A 25,624-nucleotide genomic window follows, 5' to 3' on the forward strand; every position below is an offset into this window, starting at 1 on the left:
CGCAAACTAACCTAACCTAAACTATACCGACCTAACATAATCTCACTTAAGACATAGGAAAAATTGTAACGAACCTAACCTAATTTAATCTAAACTAATCTAATCTAACCTAACACAATCTCAGTTGAGACGAAGAAACAATTGTAACGAACCCAACCTAACCTAAACTATCCTAACCTAACATAATCTCACTTAAGACAAAAGGAAAATCGTAAAAAATCTAACCTAACCTAACCTAAAAAAATCTCACTTGAGAACAAAGAAAAATCGTAAAAAATCCAACCTAACCTAACTTAAAAAAATCTCACTTGAGAACAAAGAAAAATCGTAAAAAACCTAACCTAACCTAACCTGAAAAAATCTCACTTGAGAACAAAGAAAAATCGTAAAAAACCTAACCTAACCTAACCCAAAAAAATCTCACTTGAGAACAAAGAAAAATCGTAAAAAACCTAACCTCACCTAACCTAACCTAACATAATCTGACTTAAGAAAAAAGAATAACCGTAAAAACACCTAACCTAACCTAACCTAACCTAAACTAACTTAAACTAACCCAACCTAACGTATTCTCACTTGAGACAAAGGAAAAATTGCTTCGCTGATTCGGTCTTAACCTAACCTAACGTAATCTAACCTTACTTGAGACAAGGGCAGAATCGCTCGGGTAATTCGGCTCTTTTGCGTCGAAAACAAACGCGAGTTTGAGAAGAGAGGGAAAACCGAGAAATTAGTCACGCTTTAACGACCCTCGGCCAAATACACGCCGCGCAGTTAAATTCTTCTTAAACGCCCGGTGACTTGGTGGTTTTTAAAGCGATTTTGGCGCCGACCACACCTCGGATGCCACCACCCAGACACTCGCCGAGATTTATCTCCACGATTCCGGACCCCTCGAGGGACACAGGAAATGTCCTGTCCGAGATCCTGCGTTATATGCGCCGTTGGCAAATTGAGACGATGTCGCATCCTAACTGACCTCTGCAGTCGAGGCGAAAGGTTCGAAGATTGCGATGAATTTTTTTTAAATTTATTTTAACAGAATAATACTGTCACTACAGCTCTGATTTCACTGATAATAGGGCTTCTGTTAGTTATTTTTGAGAAAAAAAATAATTTATTTGCGATTTGCAAGGACTATTTATTCTTCAAATTCGTATGGAATCTTCTCTTCGTAATTTTCTCAATGAGATTATCAAAGAAACTTTTTTCCAACTCACGAGAAATTACAGATATCAGGGCTGGTATCAAATTTTTTACAAGTTTGAATCTATCTCATCTTTAGCCACATCCTTCCATGCTTCTTTCTTTTTCAGTGATTAAAACATTTCCTGCATAGCTTGACGCGATAACTGTTTTATTATTGGCACGTTTTTGAATTATAAAGCAAATTTTCGAAAGGTGGAAATAAAATTTGTCACGATTCTCACCTTATTTCACGAGTTTAATATCTATTGCACGTGGTGTTTAATAATATATTTTCACAATCTTTTAAAATTCATTCAATTTGCGTCATTTTTCAATGGCTTAGCATATAATTATACGAAACAAAAATCTCACGCTCGAGTTTCGTTTTCCATGTATATTCAATAACTGTTTAATTTTTTTTTTTTTTTTTTTTTTTTTTGGTACAAAACGAATGAGAAAAAAAGAATCCATCTCGCACGTTACAATTAGTCTTAAATTCTCGACAAAAATTCTCCTACCATATTATAATTACGGGAAATTTTAATAATATGCTTTTGTCGCTTATCCTCGCGTCGAATCATCGTGGTTCCGTTTGTCTAATCCGGTTGTGAAGGATAATCGTGGCGAGTGGTTGTCAGAGGCTGGTCCAGTCAGTGGGTATGAAAAAAGTAACTCGTCCGATGGACGCGGAGCGCACATACCAAGATGGTTGGCTAATTTACAGAGCGTTAAGTAGCACCGCGTACGCCTCGCCCGCTCGGCCATACTTTATCTCAATTTTTCCCCACCTTGTTTTTTTGTAGTTTATGTTTTTTCGTCGATTTTTAGTACCTCGTGCGTTCGGTATACCGAAAGGCAATCTCTTCTCCCGGTTTGATCGGCTTCTATTATTACATGTATATAACGTACATACGGGCAAGACAGTTTCTGTTTCAAATTATCTCTCACTCCTCTTAGCGTATGAGGAGCTGAATCGCGGCTCTCGATCGAGATTCACCACTTTTTCTTGTCTTAAAGATAAACTATTTTCACTTCAACGGCTCTCAGCCGTGAAGCTGCGTGTATTTTGTACGCACGAATGATAATTTTTATCGAATTTTATTAAGCCAGGATATTCAATGTAAAATGTCAACTGTGTGTGTGTGTTTTTTTTTTTTTTTTTTTTTCTTATTACTCTCACAATGTTGTCGCTCATTCGATGATTTTCATAAGCCCATAATTCGTGTTCAGTCTATTATTAGTATTGATCGATAAAACTTTACGCGGTTTTCTTTCGTGAGTTATCCGAATTTCGAAATACTTCTTAGATCCCGATTTGAGTTGAAAATGGATCGAAAAATATTTTTCATCAAAATCGATCTACACTATTGATAATTTTCACCGTCACCATTTTTTTGCTTCGAAAACAGAAGAAATTAAATCTATGTAGAATAACAAATAAGAAAAAAAAAACATTGATTCAAAGTATTTATATAATATTTGGGGCAAAATTATAACTATAAGTGTGTCGGTTCCGAGGATTTGAGAGTAACTAAAAAACGAAATGTATGCAAAATGGCGGAAAAGTTAATCTTCCAATAACTCGTTTCTCTGTAATAGTTTAACGTCTAATTTATTCCTTTTACAGTATTTTCATTCTCGAACTATTAGAAATATCGGGTACAGCCTGCATAAAGAAATAAAAAAAAAAAAAAAAAGTTTGGCTCTTCAGACGGTCAAATATTGAGAAACGAATGCAAAGATATGGACCCATATCGAAAACGATGCGGATGTTTGTAAAATCTGAATACACGTGACAGCTGAACGTTTTTTCGAGCGAGATACGAAAGTCCCGAATTTATGTACCGGGTGTCGAAAATTCTACGGTTATAGGTTACAGCACGTCGCTCTTCGGCTTTTCGACGAAATTAAAAAGAACCGCGAACGAGCATCCGGTCCTCGGACGGTCATCCGGTCGAGTGAGAGCTAATTACAAAGAAGCCAAGTCAGGGGTAATGGGCGATGGGGCGAGGGGCCCGACGGACCCAAAGTCGCCGAGGCTAGACGGTTTCTGGCCCCGGTCGTTATACTCGCGGCGTGAGTATTCGACCGCACCATTAAGGGACAGAGACGCGTGTGTGCACGAAAAGCGGCATCGAAGCGCAGCGCACAGAGGATTTCACTTCGTCATCTACCGGCGCCTGTAATTCGGGCCCCGTGAGGCCCAAAATCGGGGCCCCCGAAACCCGGGAGGATTCCCTTTGGTCTTCGGTTACTCGGTTGGACTGAACTTCAAAAGCAAACCGGGCCCCGATTCGAGGGGCGAACTAATCCGAATCACACGGCTTGACGAGGCTTCGTTGTTTTACTCGATACTTCTCCCGTTGGCCACACCCGATTAACGCCAACTTAAATCGGCGGGGGGATGGAGAGGAGGTGAAAAAGTTGAGTGGAAGATGGAGATGGAACTAGAAAAGTGGATGAGAAAAACCTATCGCCGTCTGTATTCGAATCGTCCGCGTTAAAGCCACACTGTAATGTATGTACGAAGCCTATTTTCACAGCTCTTTACGTCAATTTTAACGGGAAATTAATCGTAGCTGGTTTACTTCTTACGTGTATCGGAGTTTAGAGATACGAACTTTTGTTTTTCTTTCACATCGAATTAAGAAGAATTTTTTTCAACCGAGAAACACATTCGTACGATCGAATTTGACATTGGGCTAATTTTAATGATTATATCCTGTTTAAGTCCTGGGAGCATTTCACGGAATGACTTGCAACGTTGGTCCCAACCGATAGAAAAGTTTCAATTGAATTCTATTCAAAATACAATCAATATATCTTGTTTTATATCATTTTATCAATTTATACGAGTTCTTTTCGCTTCTGAGCTATAGTCTGGATGACTAGAAGGTTACCTTAACGATTCACTCGATCAATCGTGTAATCGAGGAGCCGGTATAACAAGAAGAGGAGTCAAAAACTGATCTAGACCCCTTTGCTTTTTACGGTCGTTTGGTTTCAAAATGCTCTCTTCAATTGTCTCTGTATTTAACGTAAATCTACCATGAATGTTAACATGTAAAAGTACGAAGCATGGTGTGGTAACTGAATCGAAAGAATACCCGACTGTTTTTCACGTGTCAAACACCGTCAAACGTTACGTTACTTTTAACCATCCGCTGACCATCGTTGTTCAACCACTTATACTAATTAACTAATCGTCAGTTTCTTCATGCAAACTATTGGAATATCAAGTAGACACCTGAAATTGGTTACTTGAATTTTTTGAGAGTTTTTAAAAAGTCCCAAGACCAAATCGTCCGTGTTGATCGGTAACGTCAGTAAAAAATCACATGGACGAGGAAGGCTGACACGAATAGTTGAGAACTCCGGTAAAAAGCGTCACTATTTCATCGGAATTCAAACTTCCACATGCGGTCTCGATTCCGATAGTTGAAAGCTGTTTCCCCTCACACGATTCCAATCCAAAAATAAATTGAAAGTGATGTGAAAATGTCTGTGATCGAATAAAGAAAGAGGTGGAAAAAATCACGCGTAAAACCGCAACGAGTCTGCGTTAAGACTCGGTACAGTATAAAATTGTTGAATTTCTCCGGAGCGATTGAATTATTTTTGACTAATGATTATCGAGATTCAAGTTCCTCTTCTATACGGTCATCACGTCCGCAGCACGGAAGCGGTCAAGAAGATACGATCGGTTCTCGGCCGGTTGGCGGTGTACGCAAAAAACGTCACAGCGTTTAGGTATTCGTAGTATTATGAAGTCCGCGTTACGGAGCACAATGCCATGGGCGTTTAGATACTACCAACGAAACAGTAAACAACGCTAGTTCGGCTTTGTTGAAAGCCGCGCACTTCCATTTACCGATTCGTCGTGCCTATACCCAAACAACAAGAACGCCTTTCCACCGATCGTCGGTTAAGTGCGCGGACCATGCGTCCCGATAAAGTATCGGATTCTAACTCGATTCTCACACCGATAGGCACTCTTACTCAATTCACAAGGTGCCACAGCCGAGGTGAAACAATCGGAATTATTAGCCTGTCGTGAGAAGAAACCGTTCAACTTTGGTTGTTCCGGATACTATTTTCCGAGAAAATCACACCGCAATGGAAAAGAAACTCCTAACGATGTTGGCGAGGTCATTTGGTTAGTTTACTCGACTGATGGTGCAGAACTTCATATTCTACACAGTCATTTTTCACACGAAAATCACTAAGAAAAAACTGGTAACACTGTTTCAAACCATCTTCCCGCAGTAAATCTCAGCAAAAAGCTACGATCGTTGTACTCTTCAATAATCAGTTGGTCTGCCGTACGTATAGCTTCGAGTCAAGGTCTTGGTCTTGGTCTTTTTGACCAAACTACACTATTTCCTGGACAATCAAATACATTTTTCAATCGCACATCATAGTCTCATTTCGCGAAACAATCAATGTTGGAACCAGCGTCGATCAAACGTCACACCGTAGGAAAAAAAAGATGCATTGAATTCAAGTGTTGCTTCACACTAACCGTCATTTAAAAATTGGCATTAGTGTAATGCGATAAAGTCAAGGTTCTGATCATTCTGACCAAAGCTTCTCGAATTGCTCATATTGCGTCTCATTTCACAAAATTGGCAATGTCAGAGTCAGCGTTGCGTTGTCACATCGCCTGTAATACGGATAAAAACAAAAAAAGAAAAATGTATAGCAAGTTCCGAGCAATGATCGCGTGACAAACGGACAGGCCGTGAATATGTGGGGCATTCCGATTGTCTTGATGCGTGATTGCCGGGTAAAGTGGACAGTCGACAACAAACGTAAACTGACAATCATCTCATCCGGCTTCCTCGCCTCCCCCACGACCCTCATGCATTGTTCCAATAGTCCCCTGCACGCCTTATCAATCTCCCTCTCCCTCTCTCTATCTCTCTCTCTCTCTCTCTCTCTCTCTCTTTCTCTCTTTATACGTCTATCTATGTATCTATCTCTTCACATCCTGCAACAGCTGAGCCTTCGAAGCTTGACGCAAACGCGAAGTCGAACGGGATTCGAAAGCGACAAAAATGGGCGAGTAGATTACGAACGGAAATGTATGGTGAACAAATTTTTTGCAACTCACCTTCTGTTCTGGTACCACGTTTTGACCTGAGTGTCCGTCAGCGAGAGCTTCGCCGCCAGTTCCATTCTGTCCTGGACGCTGAGGTACTTCTGACGCTCGAAGCTCTTCTCCAGGGTTTGGAGCTGGTGGTCCGTAAACGCCGTTCGGGCTTTTCTCTGCTTTTTGCTCAGCGCTGAACTTGAGGAACTTGAGGACGAGCCCTTCGGGTCGTCTTCTTTACCGCCTGGGAACAGGCAAGCTTGACGTTAAATCGCGAAGTTCAAAATTGTTTGTATAATTGGACATACGGTTTTACTACTTCGGACATGCGTTGAAGAGAAGAACGGTTAGAAAGTATAAACGTCGAGTAAGTGGAGACAAGAAGTAGCAGTATATTAACGAACAAAATTATTCAATCGCTGTTACCACTCATCGAAGTAATGTTAATAGCTATTAGTAGAACGTCGATCATCCGAATGACGATATAGTTTATCAGGCATAGTGACTGCTTCGCATACGTTCTGTTTTCACCGGCAGTTCGCATCGCCGTACAAAAACGAGACTAATTGGCATTGAATTTTACATTCTATTACAGTCGAGGTTAAGTTATAACAAAGAAGAAACACCTTCCAGTTCGTCCCAAAGAAATAACAACGTAACTCTTCTGTACTGGGAAAAAAATTCTAGTAGCGGTTACCGTACAGTCAGAACCGAAAAATATGGATCTGGGTTGAAAATGAAAAAGAGTTTTCTAACATTTTAACCAAACAGTATGGCACGTGTTACACTGAGAAAAATTTCATTTGTTATAGTAACTAGAAAAATTCAGTAAAACAGGTATCGTTGAAAAAACTGTTTGAATATTGTTGGAATTACAAAAAACGAGGTACGCCGAACCATTTTGCGCTATCGTCGATCCTTTTTTGGTTATTGCGACGCAAAATCAGTTTGTGAGGTTCACTCTACTTTTTTAGCTAAACAAGGCTTTAACGTCAATTTATCGTTGCACGAGCGTTAAATTTTCGCAACAGTTGCAAGAAAATCTAGTAACAGTGATCGCAATGACAAAGAATAGTAACGGATACTAGACTTTCCGGTAAAAGCTATAAAACTAATTTTCATTTTTTACCTAGAACTATATTTTTCGATTGTGGTAAAAAATGAAAATAGTCAAGGACTGAGCGGTAACCGGAACTAAAAATTTCTCTCAGTCTACTATTCTTTTTGAACAATAGTAACTCCGTAATATATTTACTTGTAATCACTACCGCGTTAATTTGACGTCGATACAACAATAAATAATTGTTCCCAAGCACTTGTTTACCTCATAAAAATGTACAACCAAACTAAGGAATGACCAGAAAACATAGGATTAACGACCATAATCACTTCAGTGGACAGTTACGAGCAGCAAATTTTCTCGTTGCTGGTATATGAATCGCTCAGTAATTTGAAAAAAAAAATAAAAAACAAACAAAAAAAAAAAACTATTTGTCTCCGCGTATCCGTGACGTAGAGGATAATAGATCAAGACCCGGGCTGTGAGGTTGTAAATTAAAAACCGTTATGAATTAAAAATCGCCAATGAATAACCGCAATTGCGAAGTACAGTTTTCGCGAAAAGAGGATGATTTATGATACTTTGTGACAAGTATGACGTACAACACTGGCGAATCCGTTTGTGTATAATAAATTTCCAGATCCACGAAAAGAACGGAGCGAATATACATGGATTGAAAAGGGAGGAAGAAAAATATGGAAAAAAGGCAAAATCTCTCTTGATATTCTGTAATCTATGCGATTTTGTTGCATGCGGCGTCGGGTCGCCGCCTTGCGGATTTCTGCAGTCGCTCCTTTTGTTTCGACGGGAAATCGATGCTGGGAGTTTGTTCGCGTTCCTTTTTTTTCTCTCTCTCTCCCTGCTTTTCTCCTCTCTTTCTAGCTCGTTCTCTTTTATCTTCTTTCCCGCGATCGTCCGCCGGGTTTATTCGCGTTTCTCTCGTTTTACGGTGTATATCGTATACGTTTGCAGTAAACCCTCCATGCATCTCCAGCCAAGCGAGATCAGGGAGTTCTGCGCAGCTCAGACTCCATTGGTCGCTACGATTATTGGACCACGCAGCCGCATCGCTACCGCGGAACGAATTACTCACGAAGGGCGGGATTACTTCTGAATGTGTAAAAAAATTCGCGGCGCAATTCGCACGTTGCGAAATATTTTCGAGTATCAACAACGTTGATGCATTACGCAAAAGTTGAACAGTGATACGAGTCACCTGGAATTGATTTCGAAAATTTTATGACGCACGGAATTCAAAGACGAATACGATATGCGAATCATCTCAATTGTACGGAGAATTGAATATTAATCGTAGAAGAGATTAAATTCCGAATACTCTGTATGATTTGGGATAATTCATTTTGGATTGGATTATTTACGATCGACAATTGTAGAATTGTGTTTCGATAGTACAGATTGCAAATTTTTATCTACTAAATACAGTTATGTATATTTCGAACCCTACTAAATGGATTTTCTATAATTAATATGCATCTTTTAATATTACGCATCGGATTCGTTCAATTTCAAGAATGACAAATGGAATATTGTGAGGAACAAATTTAATTTCTTCAATTAATTAATCGTTAAAAACTTATTCATTAAAGTAACTCAACATTTGTGGTAGCGTATCAGCGATTTGTTATAGATTGTCAACTTCGTCTACGAGATGCTCAAACATTCGTTCCTAATAATTATTTAGCTTAAAAAATTATTGACGACTTGAAAATCATTTTCTCTCTGCCTTGAAAGCAAATATTATTTCCGTAAAACCGCATGAAATTCGATCAAGAAAAAAAAAATGATTGTCTGACCGCACCTTCCTCCAATAAATACACTCGGAGACCAAAAAAAAAAAAAAAAGAAATCCATCTGAATGTAAACCCAATAAGAAGAGACTAATTTTCTTAAAACAACGATCTGTTTGGTGACGTGTAATTTTATTGAAATTTGTTCATTCGCGCGAAATAAATTATCTATCAGCTAGCGATTCATACGAAAATACAATTAATATTTACTTCTAATGCATATAATTGCCAAAATTAAATTTTCCAGCCTCGTATATAATATACGATCAAACGACCGTTAATCGTCTGATAAAATGTGGTTATACATAAAAATTTTCAGTCAAATTTCGGTTTCCAGATCTAGCCAAAACATACTCAGGACAATTATTGTTAGTGAAATTTGAAACATCGGCGAAGAGTTTGAAAAAAAAAAAGAAATATTTGAACTTCGTCATGGAAGAGAACAAGTTCAGTCGAATAGTTTGTTACTTATACCGCAGGTACATCGATGTAGATTTTTCGACCGTACACGCGATTCAACGAGGACAAAGAAAAGCTGCATAGGGAATTAAAAATGTTTTGAAAAATACTTTCTACTCTCGTCTGGTGTTGCATAGGAACTGAGGTGGAACTTGAGGCCACAGCCGAAGCTTTTTCCACCCCCTCCCCGAGGTTAAATTCACGTCTCGCGTTACTCCGTAGCTTGTGAACGTTGCCAGCAAAAGCTAGCTCTAGCCGAAGAGAGCGAAAAGTTTGGTAAAACTTTTTCCCTCCTAACGTCTTGAAAGTGTCTTAGCTTTCTCAAAAAGAACACGGTTGGAAGTCTCGGAGTCTCTCTCCGGCTCCCCGACAATAAGTGTATCACATACTGAATTTAGTTTCCATCCCCCTCCCTGCCGTACCTCGCGCTTCTCTTCCTCTCGCCCCTCTTTCGTGGCTGAAGATCGAGTTCCTCGGGGGATAAAGGCGGCCATTTTGTAAAATGGCGACGGTGGCGAACCGTTCAAGCGAATCTGGCCGATCAAACGCGGCTAAGAGCCCGCGCTTTCGCCTCTTTCGTCGGGTATAACTCAATCGGTCCATCCGTCGTCCTCGGGAGCTTTGCGACCTCTCTCTGTTTTTCTCCTCCCTCTCCTTTTCTCTCCTTCCTCCTGCGCCTTTTCACCCTCCGAATACCCAATCTCTCGGCCACCCTGACCTCACCGTCAACCCCTAACCTCCTCCGCGAAAAATACGCCGTCGACCACCCCGTTCCAACCGATGAGCCTCCGACAACGGCTCTTTACGTCTCTTTAGGGGTTACACGCCTCCCTAGGGATGGAACGATGCAGAGTCGGACATGTCGTACCCCGAGTACGCGAGTCTGGATTTTTATACCTCATTGCCGATGAGAGGCATTTTTGAACCTGAGAACGTTCTTACGATCCGAAATTTTCACCCCCTCCTTAAGCCTGTTTAATTACTTTCCAAACCTGCACTGATTGTGAGAGAAATTTTTAGTTCCGGTTACCGCTCAGTCCTTGACTATTTTCATTTTTTACTTTCATTTTTTACTTTCTGTCACCGGAAAGTCTTGTATCCGTTAATATTCTTTCTCATTACGATCGTTGCTGCTATATTTTCTCGCAACTGTTGCGAAAACTCAATGCTCGCGCAACGTTAAATTGACGTTAAAGCCTTGTTTGACTAAAAAAGTTGAGTAACCCTTACAAATTGATTTTGCGTAGCAATTACCAAAAAAGGATCGACGATAGCGCAAAATGGTTAGGCGTGCCTCGTTTTTCGTAATTCAAACAATATTCAAACAGTTTTTTCAACGATACCTGTTTTGCTCAATTTTTCTAGTTACTGTAACAAATGAAATTTTTCTCGGCGTAGTAACGCGTTTGATGGAATAAAAATCTTAGAAGCGTTATATTGGGTTTTTCTTAGCCTTTAATAATAATAAAGATAAAAAAGAAAAAGGAAAAGGTAAAAATTACATCACTTCTTATTTATATTGCAGTGCCACGGTGCGCGTTATTATGCCGGCGGGTTTCGTGCGGCGGCTTTAGGTATATACCGTGTATAAAATCGTGATTAACAGGATGTTTATTAAGCAATTATATGCGGTGCAATTAATGCCATCATGGCGGCTACCTGGTCGCATGCTTCGTCGCGGATGTGTTCCTACACCGCGGGAATTCGCGTGCCGCTGCTGCTGCTGCTGCAACATGACGGATCGTAAAATTGAAAATTTCAATGTGTGTGGTATCAAAGTTTCGCAAAAGCTCCCAGCTTCACATTGCGTTGCATCTAGCGTATTTTTTTCATTCGAAAAATTTGCTTTTCTCCAATCTCAACCGTGGGAATTCATTTTTCATTCGCCTTTCTTGAACACAGAATCATTTTTTTTGCTCGATGAACTTCTTTCGTTCAAGAATTTTTTAATTTTTCTTCTCGACTTTATAAAAATTATTTCAACTATTTTTTTTTTTGTATATCTTGTTTATAATACAGGCTTTTCAATTTTATATTTCAATAGATTGGACGAAATAACTAAGAGATTACATGAAAAAAATTTTTATTCTTATTTCCTCCGAATTTTTAAATTGATCCCCTGCAGTTTTGATTTTATTAACGATGCGTGTGCACTTTTTTGCGAAAAATACGTACATAAATTTGATTTTTTGGTCGATCTTCGGTATATGTATTTCTGTTTTTTTTTTTTTTAAACATTCGTTTAGATTGTTTTTCTAAAAAAGTGTGTCTAATGTCATATTCAATTTTTCTACCGTGAAATTAATTTGAAGAAATAACAAATATAAACAGGGTTAAAATTATTCCAGGTTAGAAACGATATGAAATCGAATTAATACAAAATTGATAAAAATATATTTTCAGTCCACTGATTATCCTAGAATTATAGTAGTAGTTTCAACCCTGCAGTAATTTTTTTTATTTTTTTTGTTATCGCCACTAACAATCCAGTCGATTTTAGCGAATCTCGTTTTCGTTTTCGTCCACGAATATTGTTAATAAAAAATGCCTCAAAAACGAAAAAATATGTGCAAAAATTGTCCATTTATAAAATTCCAACTACATTTCGAATATTAAAAAAAAAAAAAAATGAGAGAGAAATTGTAACAACAAAAAGCGACCGAAGTGGTAACTTCTCATAACCAAAGCTACGTACAAATATATTTGGCGAGACCCAAAAACGATCGCGGGAATCACGTATCCACTTACAATGGTTATATATACACACATTTGTATTGCAGACGGTGTTGATCCCTGGGGTGAAGCGGGTCGCAAGGGTCGTCGGGGGTCTCAATCTGACCCCTTGAAAATTATCCCGAGAGGCGTATTGTGTCCCAGTGTCACCAACTTAACCCACTAAAACCCCTGCGAAGCTAGGCGAATGAATTATGCGGGATATCACTCGATATTATTCTCTTTATGTCGACACTTTACGGGGCAGGGTTGAAATTCCGAATTTGAAAAGAAACAGCAAAGTTTCGAATCGTACGAAATCCGATGCTCAAAGGTCCGAAAGTGTGAAAATGAGAAAATTTCACAATCTGAAACATCGAAATTCCTAATGATCGAAGATTTTTAGTTGTGTGAATTTCTGGCTGGGTGAAATTTCTGCACTTTGATTTATCTTCGTTTTGGATTTTACATGTTTTCACGTCTGGAATCCTGGTTATTCCGATTTTCGGTTTTTCTGATTTTTTACACCCACTCGTTGAGTAAACCACGCTGTGTGGGGATATTTTAATTTTCGGAATTTTACTCCGTCGAAACTTTATATTTCGGAATTTCGCTCTACACTGAGAAAAATTTCATTTTTTACATTAACTAGAAAGATTCAGTGAAACAGGTATCGTTACGATTTACAAATTACGAAAATCGAAGCACGCCTAACCATTTTGCGCTATTTTCGATCCTTTTTTAGTAATTGCAACGCAAAATCAGTTTGTTCGGTTTACTCTACTTTTTTATTTAAACAAGGCTTTAACGTCAATTTATTGTTGAACGAGCATTAAATTTTCGCAGCAGTTACGAGAAAATATAGTAACACTGATCGTAATGAGGAAGAATAGTAACGGATTCTAGACTTTTTGGTAACAGCTAGAAAACTAATTTTCATTTCGTACCTGGAACTATATTTTTTGATTGTGGTAAAAAATGAAAATACTTAAGGACTGAGCGGTAACCGAAACTAAAAATTTCTCTGAGTATATCGTAACTTCAAATTTCGGAGATTTGCTCTATCGCAACTTGAATTTTCGGAATTTAGCATTTCGGAACTCTGAGCCGTCGGCTTACCGACCGTTCGAAGCTTTGTCGTTTCGTAAAAGTTTGACTTCTTACTTGAAGTTTCACCGTCAAATAATTCGGAATTAGCCGATTTCGTAACTTTTCAAATTCGAAATTTCAACCCCGTCCCATGTTTATTCCATAATACAAAAAACGTTTCGTTCATAAAAATTCATCGAAGCTTTCAGCTCCAAACGATGTGTATTCGCACAACGTAACCAACTGGAGGCAATTCCCCATTTGCATTTGTTTCCTCAAATCAACGTTCGATTCGTCTTTTACGACTTATTTCCTATCCATTCCTCAGCTGCGTTCTTGCATAATCACTCTATGTGGCGTAACTCAATCGGGATTACTTTGTGCTACAATACAATATTATACGGGGGCATTAATTAATGCGTATCGGTATTCCCTTACAAGTATAATACATATATTGAATATCGCGTGATACGGAGATCCTTAAACGACTTTATTATACTTTACGTAACTAGTTCAGCGATCGGCTGAAATCCTAGAGCAAATTAGAACGAAGTACCTATTGATGCAAAAAAAGAAGAAAAGAAAAAAAAAACATAAAAAAACGACCGAGTAAGTAAATGCAGATTCCGTGCCATGACTAACGTATCGAATGTTATATACCTGCGATATGAGGTTTCGCCTGCTCAAGTTTCAATTACAAGAATTCCTCACGCTGGGCATCGAGTTTTCATATATTTCTATTTATTTAATTGCCATCGCCTCTTCCAAGTTTCTGCACGTTGACGATGTAAATGAACAGCGGTCAAAAAAGTGGATAAAACATTTTTCACCCGCATTAATTTCAATCCAACGAAACCAGTTCACGGCTTAAATATCGTGAAGTGAGATTTCAAAATCTAAATCCTACATCAAAACTCGTTTGTGACATTGTCGAAGAAGTTTCTTCATACTTTGAGAATTTTTCTCGACATTTCTTTCCGATTAACTGATAACAAAAGCAACGATTAATTTCCAAGTCAACACGATTTATGTAGAAAAATTAAAATTGGATAAATAACCTAAACTTCCATTATCCTGAGATTCAAGCTTTTTCCGAAGAATAATTCCGGCCTCATTGAATCCCAGATGCTTTTCCGCATTAGTCAATTCAACCGATTACCGCACTCAGAAAAATTTCATTTTTTATAGTAACTAGAAAAATTGACTAAAACAGATATCGTTAAAAAAACTGTTTGAATATTGTTGGAATTACGAAAAACGAGGTAGGTACGCGTAACCATTTTGCGCTATCGTCGATCTTTTTTTGGTAATTGCGACGCAAAATCAGTTTCTTCGGTTTACTCTACTTTTTTAGTTAAATAAGGCTTTAACGTCTATTTATTGTTTCACAAGCAATAAATTTTCGCAACAGTTGCAAGAAAATCTAGTAACAGTGATCGTAATGAGAAAGAATAGTAACGGATACCAGGCTTTCTGGTAACAGTTAGAAAACTAATTTTCATTCTGTACCTAGAACTATGTTTTTCTAACGTGGTAAAAAATAAAAATAGTTAAGGACCGAGCGGTAACCGGAACTAAAAATTTCTTTCAGTGCGGTTCGAAAAAATCAACGAAATTCAAATGTACGTATTAAATCATTCGTAAGTGCCCAGCACCTGTACCAACACATTGGCTTGTTTCACATACCTCGTGTGTGTGTGTGTGTGTGTGTGTATTCAGACGCTGCTGGCGGTTAATAATTCAAACGGAACGAGATTACGGCGACAAACTCGATTCCTTACCGAATTAAGTTTTTTCTCCCTTAAGTGCCAGCAGAGCCACTTAGTCGCCGCTCATTTGTTTTCCGTGGAGTTCTTTTGTTTCGTTTCGTTTTGTTTCCGTTTTTTTTTTTCCTACTTCATCTCTATCACCCCCCCCCCCCCCCCTCTTTTTTTTCTTCCCCCTTCGCCCCTATTTCTTCTATTCTTTTGCCACATTTCTCTCTCTCGCTCTCTCTCTCTGTTTTCTTCCTCATTTCGCCCTCCCCTTCGCTTCCTTACCTTTTTTTCTTCCCACTTAAGGCGCGGAAGATTCTTGACTCTTTGCCCTGATTTCCCCCTCCGATCGTCGGTCGTGAATCGAGGAACGAACTGCTCTTGAGAATTTCATTCTTTATTTTTTTTTTTTTGTCGCGATTGAATTAGACTCGACGTATTTCAACTTGAGTATCGTAATGTAACATGCAATACGTCCCGCAATTAAGGGTTCGTTAATCATTAGGTCGGTAACGCAGCGCTCTTTCGACCCTTTTGTTTTTTTCAACCTTTCAAACAACGCTGGTTATCAATCTTACTCGCAGAATTTTATTTCTCTGTTTCAGCGACCGGCGAGTTGGAATAAAATTTCAGGAATAAAGAGAACTCGAAAGAAGTTGAGAAAATATCGTCGCTTTGATTTCGACTTGAATTGAATCAAATTTTTGCAAGTGTTTTAGATGTTTTTTTTTTTTTTTTTTTTCCTTTCTTTCTTTTGGAAAGCAGATTATTTTCTTCCGCACAAGGAGAAATATATTTTCAGGACTTGTGAAAGTTGCGGACTATTTTTCCATAATTTATCGTCAGCTGTTATCACGATTGTTGATTTTACATCGGGATAATTCGTTCGATACATCAGAGAGCGTAGAGATTAAATTTTCCTATTCAAATTACAATAATAGACTTGAACCGTAACTAAAAATTTCTCTCAGTTAGGCAGTGATAGTTGAAATACGTCAAAGTCTCCGAGTATAGCAACGGTTCGATATTTTCCATCGAAACGGGGAATCGGAGGTTTCGGCAGATCGGGTAAAGAAGATTGCCGTCATGCGGCAGAAACGGGAACGGTTTTTTCGCTCCCGGATTTATACGTTATATAATGTGTATTATACATGCTTGGGATATGAATATTCTCGAGTCGGTTTGCAGTCACATCACGCGTGTGTTGGGGACGATCAAAATCGTATCAGGGAACCGACGGCTTGAATAATCGAAACAACTAGGAGGCGAAACGGGGTAAGGCGGAGCCTCTTAAAACGAGCGGAAGTCGAAGGGTTCTCTTGCGACGTTTTTGGTGGTACCTACCGCTTCTGTATAATCACGTAAAGCCTTTTTGTCACGCAAAACTCGTGTTAGCCAATCCCAAAGTGAGCAACGACCTCGTACGGCGTACCTGCAAAGCTTTCATTAGCCCTCTTTATATATTCGACAGTTTTGACGAAGAGCCCTAATACCTACATTTCGCAACCGCGAAAGCGCTCCATTCTATATTTCTTTCTTATGCGTCTACAGGTATGATGAAAATCGTAAATCTCTTCTATTTTATCCATATTTCAACCTCGGAATATAAACTTTGGAAATCGTAAAGTCCTGAAATCACTCTCACGTCTTTTATGGAATCAAAGAACTCACTGATTATGTTTCATTTCGGCAACTTCAAAGATTAGACTAAACCTATAATTGGATGAAAAATGTATCGAAGTAATAAATTCGAAACATATATTTTTTATTTTTTATTTTGATTTTAAGTAGGACCGAAGCTGAGAAAATTGAACTTATTTTTATCGAACTTTTGCAATTCGGGAGCGGAAAAAAATCATTCAAACACCAAATCTTGACTGTAAACACTTTTTTTTTTATTCACAACATCAGAGAATACATATTATCGTAGTGATTTTTCACGCAGAACAATTCGTAGAGTCCGTCTGATTCTAACGAAAAATAAGTCATTTTATTTCACAAACGAATCGCTGACAAATCGTCTCTGACAGATTTTATCTTGAGCTTATCATGCGGCAAAACAATATCTAAAATGTATGATATTTTTAACATATAAATATGTCAAACTTACACACGATTCGGTGAAAATTCGTTATTGTTCTGAAATATTTCAACTTATCCGAACGATTTGTGGATATGTACATAAATATCGTTTACAAATAAAATTACCTACCGATCATCAGAATCGGGTAGGCAATATGGATTGTTCGTAAAAAAAAAAAAAAAAAAAAAAAAGATGTGATTTCTCTGATGTTGATAGTTTGATACAGTAATAATTCCGTGTTTCAACACTATATCCTGTGTAATGACGGTTACTTTTTTTCGTATATATGTGTGAGCAGATTAGCTTTTTAATGCTCTTGAAACTTTTGTAACTCAAGTACCATAATTATTTTTCATAGTAGAAATCCCAAGGATCTAAACAGTGATATGTATTATAGAGATCAGGAATAATCCAGTCCGTCGCATTGCGTCCGCGTCGGGATTCGTCGAGATATTGTCGGCTCGTGACGCCTGCGTAACGAGATTTTCTCTCCTAAAGCCTCTTATAGGCTCTTAGAGACTCCTGAACCTCGTGCAGTCAACTACAAGTGGCCTTACTTTTATAGCACAGTTTCACAGAGGGTGATGAATTTGAAACTATACACACTGAGAAAGATTTGATTCGTTACAGTAACCAAAAAAATTCAGTAAAACAGGTATCGTTTCAATAACTGTTCGAATATTGTTGGAATTACAAAAAGACGAGGTACGCGCAACCATTTTGCGCTATCGTCGATCCTTTTTTGGTTATTGCAACGCAAAGTCAGTTTGTGAAACAACTGAATTGAACAACTTTGACGAAACAATGAAGAATTAATTATGAATCGGTGCATATTAGACTAAATCTACATGGGAAAGTTTTCGAATGAGCGAAACGTGTAGAATCTGTGAAAGTATACAGATATTGTATCCAAGATCCATATCTTCGTTCCAGTGTCAATAATGAGCCTAGCTCTTTTTTTTTTTTTGCGGTATCGATACTCTGTTTAATTCGTAGACAATACCATGTTGAATCGATTTGCCTGGCTATTTTCTCCCAATACCAGCATGACGTTTTTAATGTCTGTATAAGTCTACAATGACATTTACTTTGCTTGCGTTTGTTAAGAAAAATCACAAATCTCAAAGTTTGTAGTTAAAAATCTGCTACCAAGTTGAAAACTTGGTTTCTAAGTGAAAAGCGAAAATGCATGTGCAGCAGGCTGTTGATCCGAACGCGCAGGAATGGAACGCGTGAAAATACCCAACTCTGGTTCTCCTTCACAAACCGAACGTCGAACCTAATCCGCTTATACGGATTCATTGTTGACAGGCCTGCCGAGTGCACCGATCGAAAACCGGGTTCCCTTCACCTCGCATTGTTGAACCGATTGTCGGGGTGCTTCACGCCTCAAAACTGCCAACTGACTTCGCCGGTGTTAATCCCGAGACCGGAAATGATCGGCAACCGTTTAGATCTCATTTCGGATTAGCGATTGTCGCTGCAAGTTTCGCTACAGTAGCTAGACCTCGTTTTGTACCATGTGCAGGCCTCCTTTCCTCACTCCCTGTGTCGGCAACAGATGTCAAAATTTTTGACGAAATTATTTCACGCCTTGTCTGCCGGTGGTTATTCGTGTCCTTTGCCGAATCGTTGAAACATTATTTATTTATTTTTTTTTCTTCAAAACATTTTGTTGCTTTTTTTTACGAAAATATGCTTTCCACTTTTTCATACTTTTTGAACACTTAGACTCCGTCAAAAGTTAGGAAGAGAGAAATGAATGTTTAAAAAACCACCGGCAGTATTGTTTGTACCGATTAATAAATAAATCGGTATTAGAGAGATTTCTATTCTTGCTCGTTAGTGATACGTTGTAATTTACACATTTCAATGAAAATCAACAAATGCTTGTCATAAACTTTATTCATTTGATGGACAACCTGTGAATACTTTGTACACGATCCTTTCTCGCTTCGTGTAACCTTTCTTAAAAATTTCCAGTCTTCTGAGACAGAAATGAAACGACCGTTCACGGTTCGAATGATCATTACTAAATGGTATTCGTATACTTTTTGTTAAACTTTAAATATGTACACCTTCTTTTACGCGGTGCGCAATAATTATAATATTGCTCGTGTCCGAGTAACAGAGACATTGAAACCTATCGGGAACAAGCTATCGCTCTTCGCATAACCTGAATACATGTTCAAGTCCGGCATGTATGTATCTAATGTTAGTGAGTATATGAAATTAGCACACCATTACTCGTACAAACACACGACAGTCAGACTAACGAGGTCTCGCCGAAGTGCGATAAATTTCCATTAATTCGAGCAAGGTTTATGTCACTTTTTTGTTTCATCTTTCAGAACTCGATTCGCATATACATCCGTAATCGAGTGTCCGAACTGATCGATTATGGCGGAAAATTATCAAACACTTGATCTTACTGTTTCAATCATGAAATTACGCGAATTGTCACGAACGTGTGAAGTAATGTGAAATAAAAAATAGAAATGCGTAGACTTTGTTGGCAAAAAAATATTTATAATCGTAATAATATTCACGTGCCACGATTATTGTCATAAATGTACGTTGCGGAAAAAGTCGAATAAATTGACGGAAAAATTGGTAAAGAGTTGTATAACAATCGGCGATATTGTAACGTTGAGTATTAGTTGGCAATTATATTTAGCAAGAGTGTTGCGTGTTATCAATGAAACAGGTATTTAACAGGTACCTAGGTGATCGGTCAGGCTAGGATAACGGCAATACGTATGCGATGATGTTTGAAACCATACCACACAATATGAGGTCGAAGATACCGGCTCGCAGTGTAGGTATAAGACTCCCATACACACACACGCGTACTTGAAATATGTCTTACATTGAAAATAATAAAAATATTATTCAACAAGTCGTCTTCCTGCGTCGTTGTAATTTCGCGTTTTCTCTAATCAGTTGACGCATTGCCATCGCTGTAAGCTAATGGCTTGTAATTACACACCGAAACGTTAAATACGGACGTACAATGACACAGGCACGCCAATGCTCACCTCACACCGAATTTCCGCTGTCGCGTAGTCGCCCATACCTATCATAAATACTTATGTATGCCAGTGCTGGTCTGATATATCATTCCCACGTTATGCATTACGCGTAGATAACGGCTAAATGATGATACGCGTTATATTAGATACGGAAAAAAATTATACCCATGCATAGTTGGACTACTCGTGTTGCACCTCCAATTATGGAACAGCGATGCAATGTTGTCCTTTTATCGTCAAACCGTATTATTATATCTACATGTGATTAATACACTTCCAATTCATGATGGTCGAGATTCGAATCATTGTTTTTCAATAAACGGAACCCGGCTTCAATGCTTCGAGAAACGGATCTCACTAGCCGACGGCTCCTGATTCCGAGCAGCTGGAACGCACGAAAGTTTGATGCTTGGAGATAAAACCCGATTATGTATGTATATGGGGGGACTTGCAGGACTGGGGCGTTATTAGAGAACTAATGGTTATGAATTGGGTCAACCTGAACGCCACCACTTTATTATTATCTTTCTTACAGGTCGTTCGATTCATTCGTCTATTATCGCGTGCGGATTCCGGGATCTGGAGTGTGCAAACGGTGAATGGATGACAGTCGCCGATTCCATGGGTTCCGACTACTCTATCCCCTACACTGTTTTGTATAAGGGTATCAATTTTAGCTTGGGTGTTGAACGAGGCTTGATTTTTTTCAAACTCGTTTCAGATCGTCACGATCATCAACCGTTATACTTATTCTTGGTAACAAGGAAGGGCGAGACGTACACCATTCCTCAGAAATGTGCTTCGTTTTATGTCCATGGGGCCTAACTCTTGGAGTAAGAAGCACGATCTGTCTGCTGAACAGAGCTTCGCATCGTGTTCCCAAGTTTCTCTGGTGAGAAGATTGAAATTTAGAATCACTAAGTTTGGAAACAAGAAGAATTTGCAGATTGACCATTTACCAAAAGGATGTTGAACACGTGAGTTAGTTGCAACGCAATATGCATCGTGAAAGGCATCTAAAAACCGGAAAATTGTATCTCGAAGACGTGCGTGGAAGAATTAACCATACAATATCGTCCTTGGTGTCTGTATTATAAATGCTCGCTGGGGTTATCGGGACAGTGTGTAATATATCAGTCGCCGGTATAATTTTTTAGGCGATAATTGTTGCCTCCGCTGAATGCCATGGGCGGCGTGAGTTTGCACGCAATTACACACCTCGAGTGGCTGTGAGGTAAACGAGGGGACGCCCTTGACTCAGGCCGAAATCGCGATGGATCCGAGATCGGAGGTGAGGATAGACGAAGTGGGTACAACGCGCACAACGGGCATGTGGCACACGTTATGATACAGAAGGTTTCAGAAAGTTTCACTCCGGATGAATTTCTACTCGAGAGCAAGACGCTGCAGTGATTATTCATCGTTGAAAAGATTTTATCGCTGTGTCATCACGGGCACATTAACGACCAAGAAAACTTCACTACAACTCACAAGTTCCCGCTGTCGTAAGGTAATTGCTCCAGCCGCTTTTCCGCGCAAACTCTTTGCAGTCTTCCCACAGTGTCGTCGGTGTCATAGAGTGTTGAGCGAACTCTCGGAAGTTAAACCGTCCGATTCTCTCCGCACCTAAAACTACTCAGATGTTTCACCGTACCTAAACTTTTGTTCGTTTTAGGATTCTCTGGGTCTTTTTCTCGCGTCTCCGTTGGACTCCATTCAAAACCATTTGGTCATAACGTTAGATAATGGTTTCTTGGATTACCGACTCAATACCTACTGGGTGATGTTTGATGCTTATCATGACTGATGAAGTTAGGTTGGGTGACCTACTACGCTGTAGTTGTAGTTGGCCGGTTCAAATTCTAAATAATAGTTCTCCACACGTCGCTTGACAAATTCGTTCCGATCGCGCGTTTTTTTGGTTTTCAAAACTCACGGAATGTGGTACGCCAGACTCCTAGACTAACTTGAGACTCGGAAGTTCCGTTCGGGTTTTCTTCACCGACGATCATGGCTTGTAATTGAATCACCATCATCGTCTTGCGTCGGATCTTCAAACCGAACTACGAACTGAATTTCCTTGTCCTCTCACTCTTGACCAAAGGACCCAGAGACGATGTTCAATTCCATGAATATGATCAAAGTAACTTAAAGTGGAACCGCTCTTATCACCTCCGATCTGGCATGGTCCATTCTAAACTGATGATCAATACCCAACTGTTAAGTTCGCGGATCAACGTATACCGAGGTGTGAATTTCTCTTTATGGATGATAACCCACTGTCGTATAACCCGAAGTGTAGGTCTTACCGTTCGAGGAGACGGATGCGGCGTCGTGATGACTTTCGTCGCTGTCCTCGTCGAGGGTGCTGTTATTGAGGGAAGATCTGGACTGATGCCTGACGCTGAGATCTCGGGGTGTCGACGGCGGGCTTCCGGGAGGTCCCTGACCCTGGATCAGGCTTGAGGGACTCGAGGGGCTCGAAGCGCCGGCGAGGATGTCGGTGATCATGAACCTGGACCTCTGCGGCATCGTCGTCGAAGCATCGCCCATCCTGTCGATGTGACTCCTCTCCGTGATCAGGCCGTTCCTGTCCTGGGCAGGTAAGCCGCTTCTTTCGATTCCGTTTCCAACGAGCCGCTCGACGAGCCCGTTCCTGTCCTGGTGGAGACCGTCCTGCTGAAGCCTCCTGCTGGCGTCCAGTCCTGCGGATATCCCGGTAAGGTTCAACCCGTGGCTGCCTGCACCGACGCTGATGCCACCCAGGGTCGGCACGTGGTGATTGTGGTGGTGATGGACCGTCATAACGGCACGCGATTCACCCGGTGATGATCTCGGCACGCCCGAAGTCGCAGCGTCCCTACTCGCCAGCCCTGCAGGACTCCCTCGATACCTGGGCGAAATAATCTTGCCGATCGTTCGTCGCCCCGGAAGCTCGCCAATCGATCCTCCTTTGGCGATCCGGACTCAACCTCTCAACTATCCTACGGCTGGGGTGATCGCCGGTCGTTTCCTGACGGACGCCAACTTTGAAGATTGTTGGAACTACGATAGTTTAAACGGCACACGAGCTCCTGCGCTCTTGGTGCTGGTAACCGGCTGAGGTGCAATTAAGGTGCCCGGTACAGTGTTCGCTAGTAGCTTCTCCGCTAATTGCTAATTGGCCACTTAACATAATTACCGAGGTATACCGCCGCTGCCGCGCCGCTCACCGCCATTTCCGCTTTCATTTTTTCATAATTAATTTTTATATAAGCGCGCCTATTCACCGAGCCGGTGCAAGCGCACAATACAACCTCCGTCCGTTCAACGAGTTTTACCACTGTGTTGGTCTGTCTTTACGTGCCTCTTTCTGTACAAGGGTGAATTTCTCACTTTTCTATTATGCATGCGCGGCACTTAACCGCGTACGTACCGACGTACGCACGTCACTGCATATAATACACACACGGTTCCGAGTTCTTCCTTATTCTCCTTCCTCATTCGCGTCCTTTGATCACCAACTATGTATCTAATCACTTTATAATCGATCTTAATGTCTCGACGCGAGGATCGGTCCTCGTCATGCAACGATGCATCTACGATATCCCTCTCAACGCAACAACAATCCCATCAAATCCAACACCAATGCGTCACTTTTCCTCCCTGACAACCGTTCAAATTGAGTTTAAGTGAAATTAAAAAAACGAATCAACCAAGCAACGATCAGATGAAAAAAAAACAACAATCACTTATGATCAGCGGAGTCCTACGTTCCTCGCTGCACTTTTCCCTTTCGTTGAAATCACCATAACGTTACGTTCCTTTTTAAACCGTAATATTTTTCCAAAAAATCACTTGCCGTGCTCGTTTGTTCACATCGTCGTCTTTGCGAGCACGGTGAAAAACTTGATCATCTACACTGAATCGAGGGGAGGACGGAGGTTTGGGGGGGAAGGGGGATTCGTAAATAACAACGATAACAAAAAAGCTCAAAAACCGCGCGAATTTTCACTTCGACGGATCCTTCGATACGAAACGTTTGTGCGTTGTCAGGTCGGCCAAGCTCTTGGCGATGGCATGCAACGACGTATGCTTTGAGCTCCCTCGTCTGAGCTAAACTGAACCAGGGGCATCAGGTTCCGACCTGAGTCGGCCATACCGCCTCCTCGGTCCCGCCCCCCGGGATCCCCACCAGAAATTGGAACGGACCAATCCCTGAACCCGACGCTAATGACCCAGCCAATCAGGAAACGGCCCGACGCCGTTCGCCCCGTATAAAACCAGCCCCCGCCCAAGTAATTCGCAACGTGTTTCAGGAGTAATTCGATATAAAATTGTAGTTAATATCTTTCATTATACATAGTTGGCTACAACGACGTCTACCCGAAACCCTTGTGGTGGGGGGTGGATAGATGCTGAGGGGGAGTAGAAAACGGGGCTTGCCAAGAGGAAGGGAGCTTTCTATATACCCGCCACTTCGCTCCGGACAAAGACGGAAAATCTTGCCATTAGCTTGTTTCTGTATTTGTCCCGCGTGCACAATGTATGCATATTCGTATATACGTGTTGCGTTACTGAGATGTATATATATATATATATATATATGTACATTGTACCGACGTTCAGGGAGAGAATAAGAGAGATTTGATAGGTTGATTGTAAGTAAAATTTCGCCCATCCTTTCCAAAGAAACTATTTTTCTCACCTTTTTCCGATAATGCTCGGTAATGCTTTTTTTCGAATAATGTGTCACATGTATTTTAGGCATTTAAATGACTTGAGATCTTTCCACTTAGCGCAATAGTGATGTCATTTTTAGCTTGAATGTGAGAGGAAAATGCGACGACAACAAGTTCTGTTGAGTGGCTCACGATCAGTGAAATATCACGAGCTAATCGATTTTTATTTATTTTTTTTTTTTTTGTTTGAGATAAAGCTACTCACATTTACAGAACCATCTTTTCCTGAACATTGATGGAAATCGAACGAGTAATCATTCCCACTCTCAGCTTTACATTAAATAAGTGTTCCCATATTTCTATGCATATCTGGACTTGACGAAGTTTTTTTGATATCACATTTTTGTGTCATATGCTTATTAATCGGAAATCAGATATTCAATGGTGTTCTCTAAGCATGATGGTATCCATTCGTAATTCATGATTAATTACTCGAGTTAAATGTATGCTCCGATTACTTTTAAACTCATTCATTGCCGACAAACTTGAAAATTCGATGTCCGCGCACAGTTGAACATCCCGTAAACTCTAGGTATCACAAAATATTCGGAACTGACTTTGTAAGTGACAGTTTTAGCATTATTTTCTTACATATTTGCGAAATCATCCCATTGGAGCGTACAAGT

General features: G+C 40.0%; 2 protein-coding genes across 2 annotated transcripts in view; one reads left to right on the forward strand and one right to left on the reverse strand.

Annotated features, from left to right (window-relative positions):
- LOC124216329 (homeobox protein B-H1) overlaps positions 1–24,360 on the reverse strand; it is a 44,849-nt gene extending 20,489 nt beyond the window's left edge. Inside the window, exons 1-2 of the mRNA XM_046620723.1 lie at positions 22,587–24,360; positions 6,302–6,524 (exon numbers count right to left, since the gene is read on the reverse strand). Of these exons, the coding sequence (XP_046476679.1) occupies positions 6,302–6,524; positions 22,587–23,082 (719 nt within the window). The 5' untranslated portion in view covers positions 23,083–24,360. The remainder of the gene's footprint in view (positions 1–6,301; positions 6,525–22,586) is intronic.
- The window catches only part of LOC124216330 (uncharacterized), a 154,364-nt gene that overhangs the window by 53,213 nt on the left and 75,527 nt on the right, over positions 1–25,624 (forward strand). The gene's annotated exons all lie outside the window — the stretch shown is intronic.

This window comes from Neodiprion pinetum, chromosome 4, assembly GCF_021155775.2.
Source record: "Neodiprion pinetum isolate iyNeoPine1 chromosome 4, iyNeoPine1.2, whole genome shotgun sequence".
Classification (NCBI taxonomy): Eukaryota; Metazoa; Arthropoda; class Insecta; order Hymenoptera; family Diprionidae; genus Neodiprion; species Neodiprion pinetum.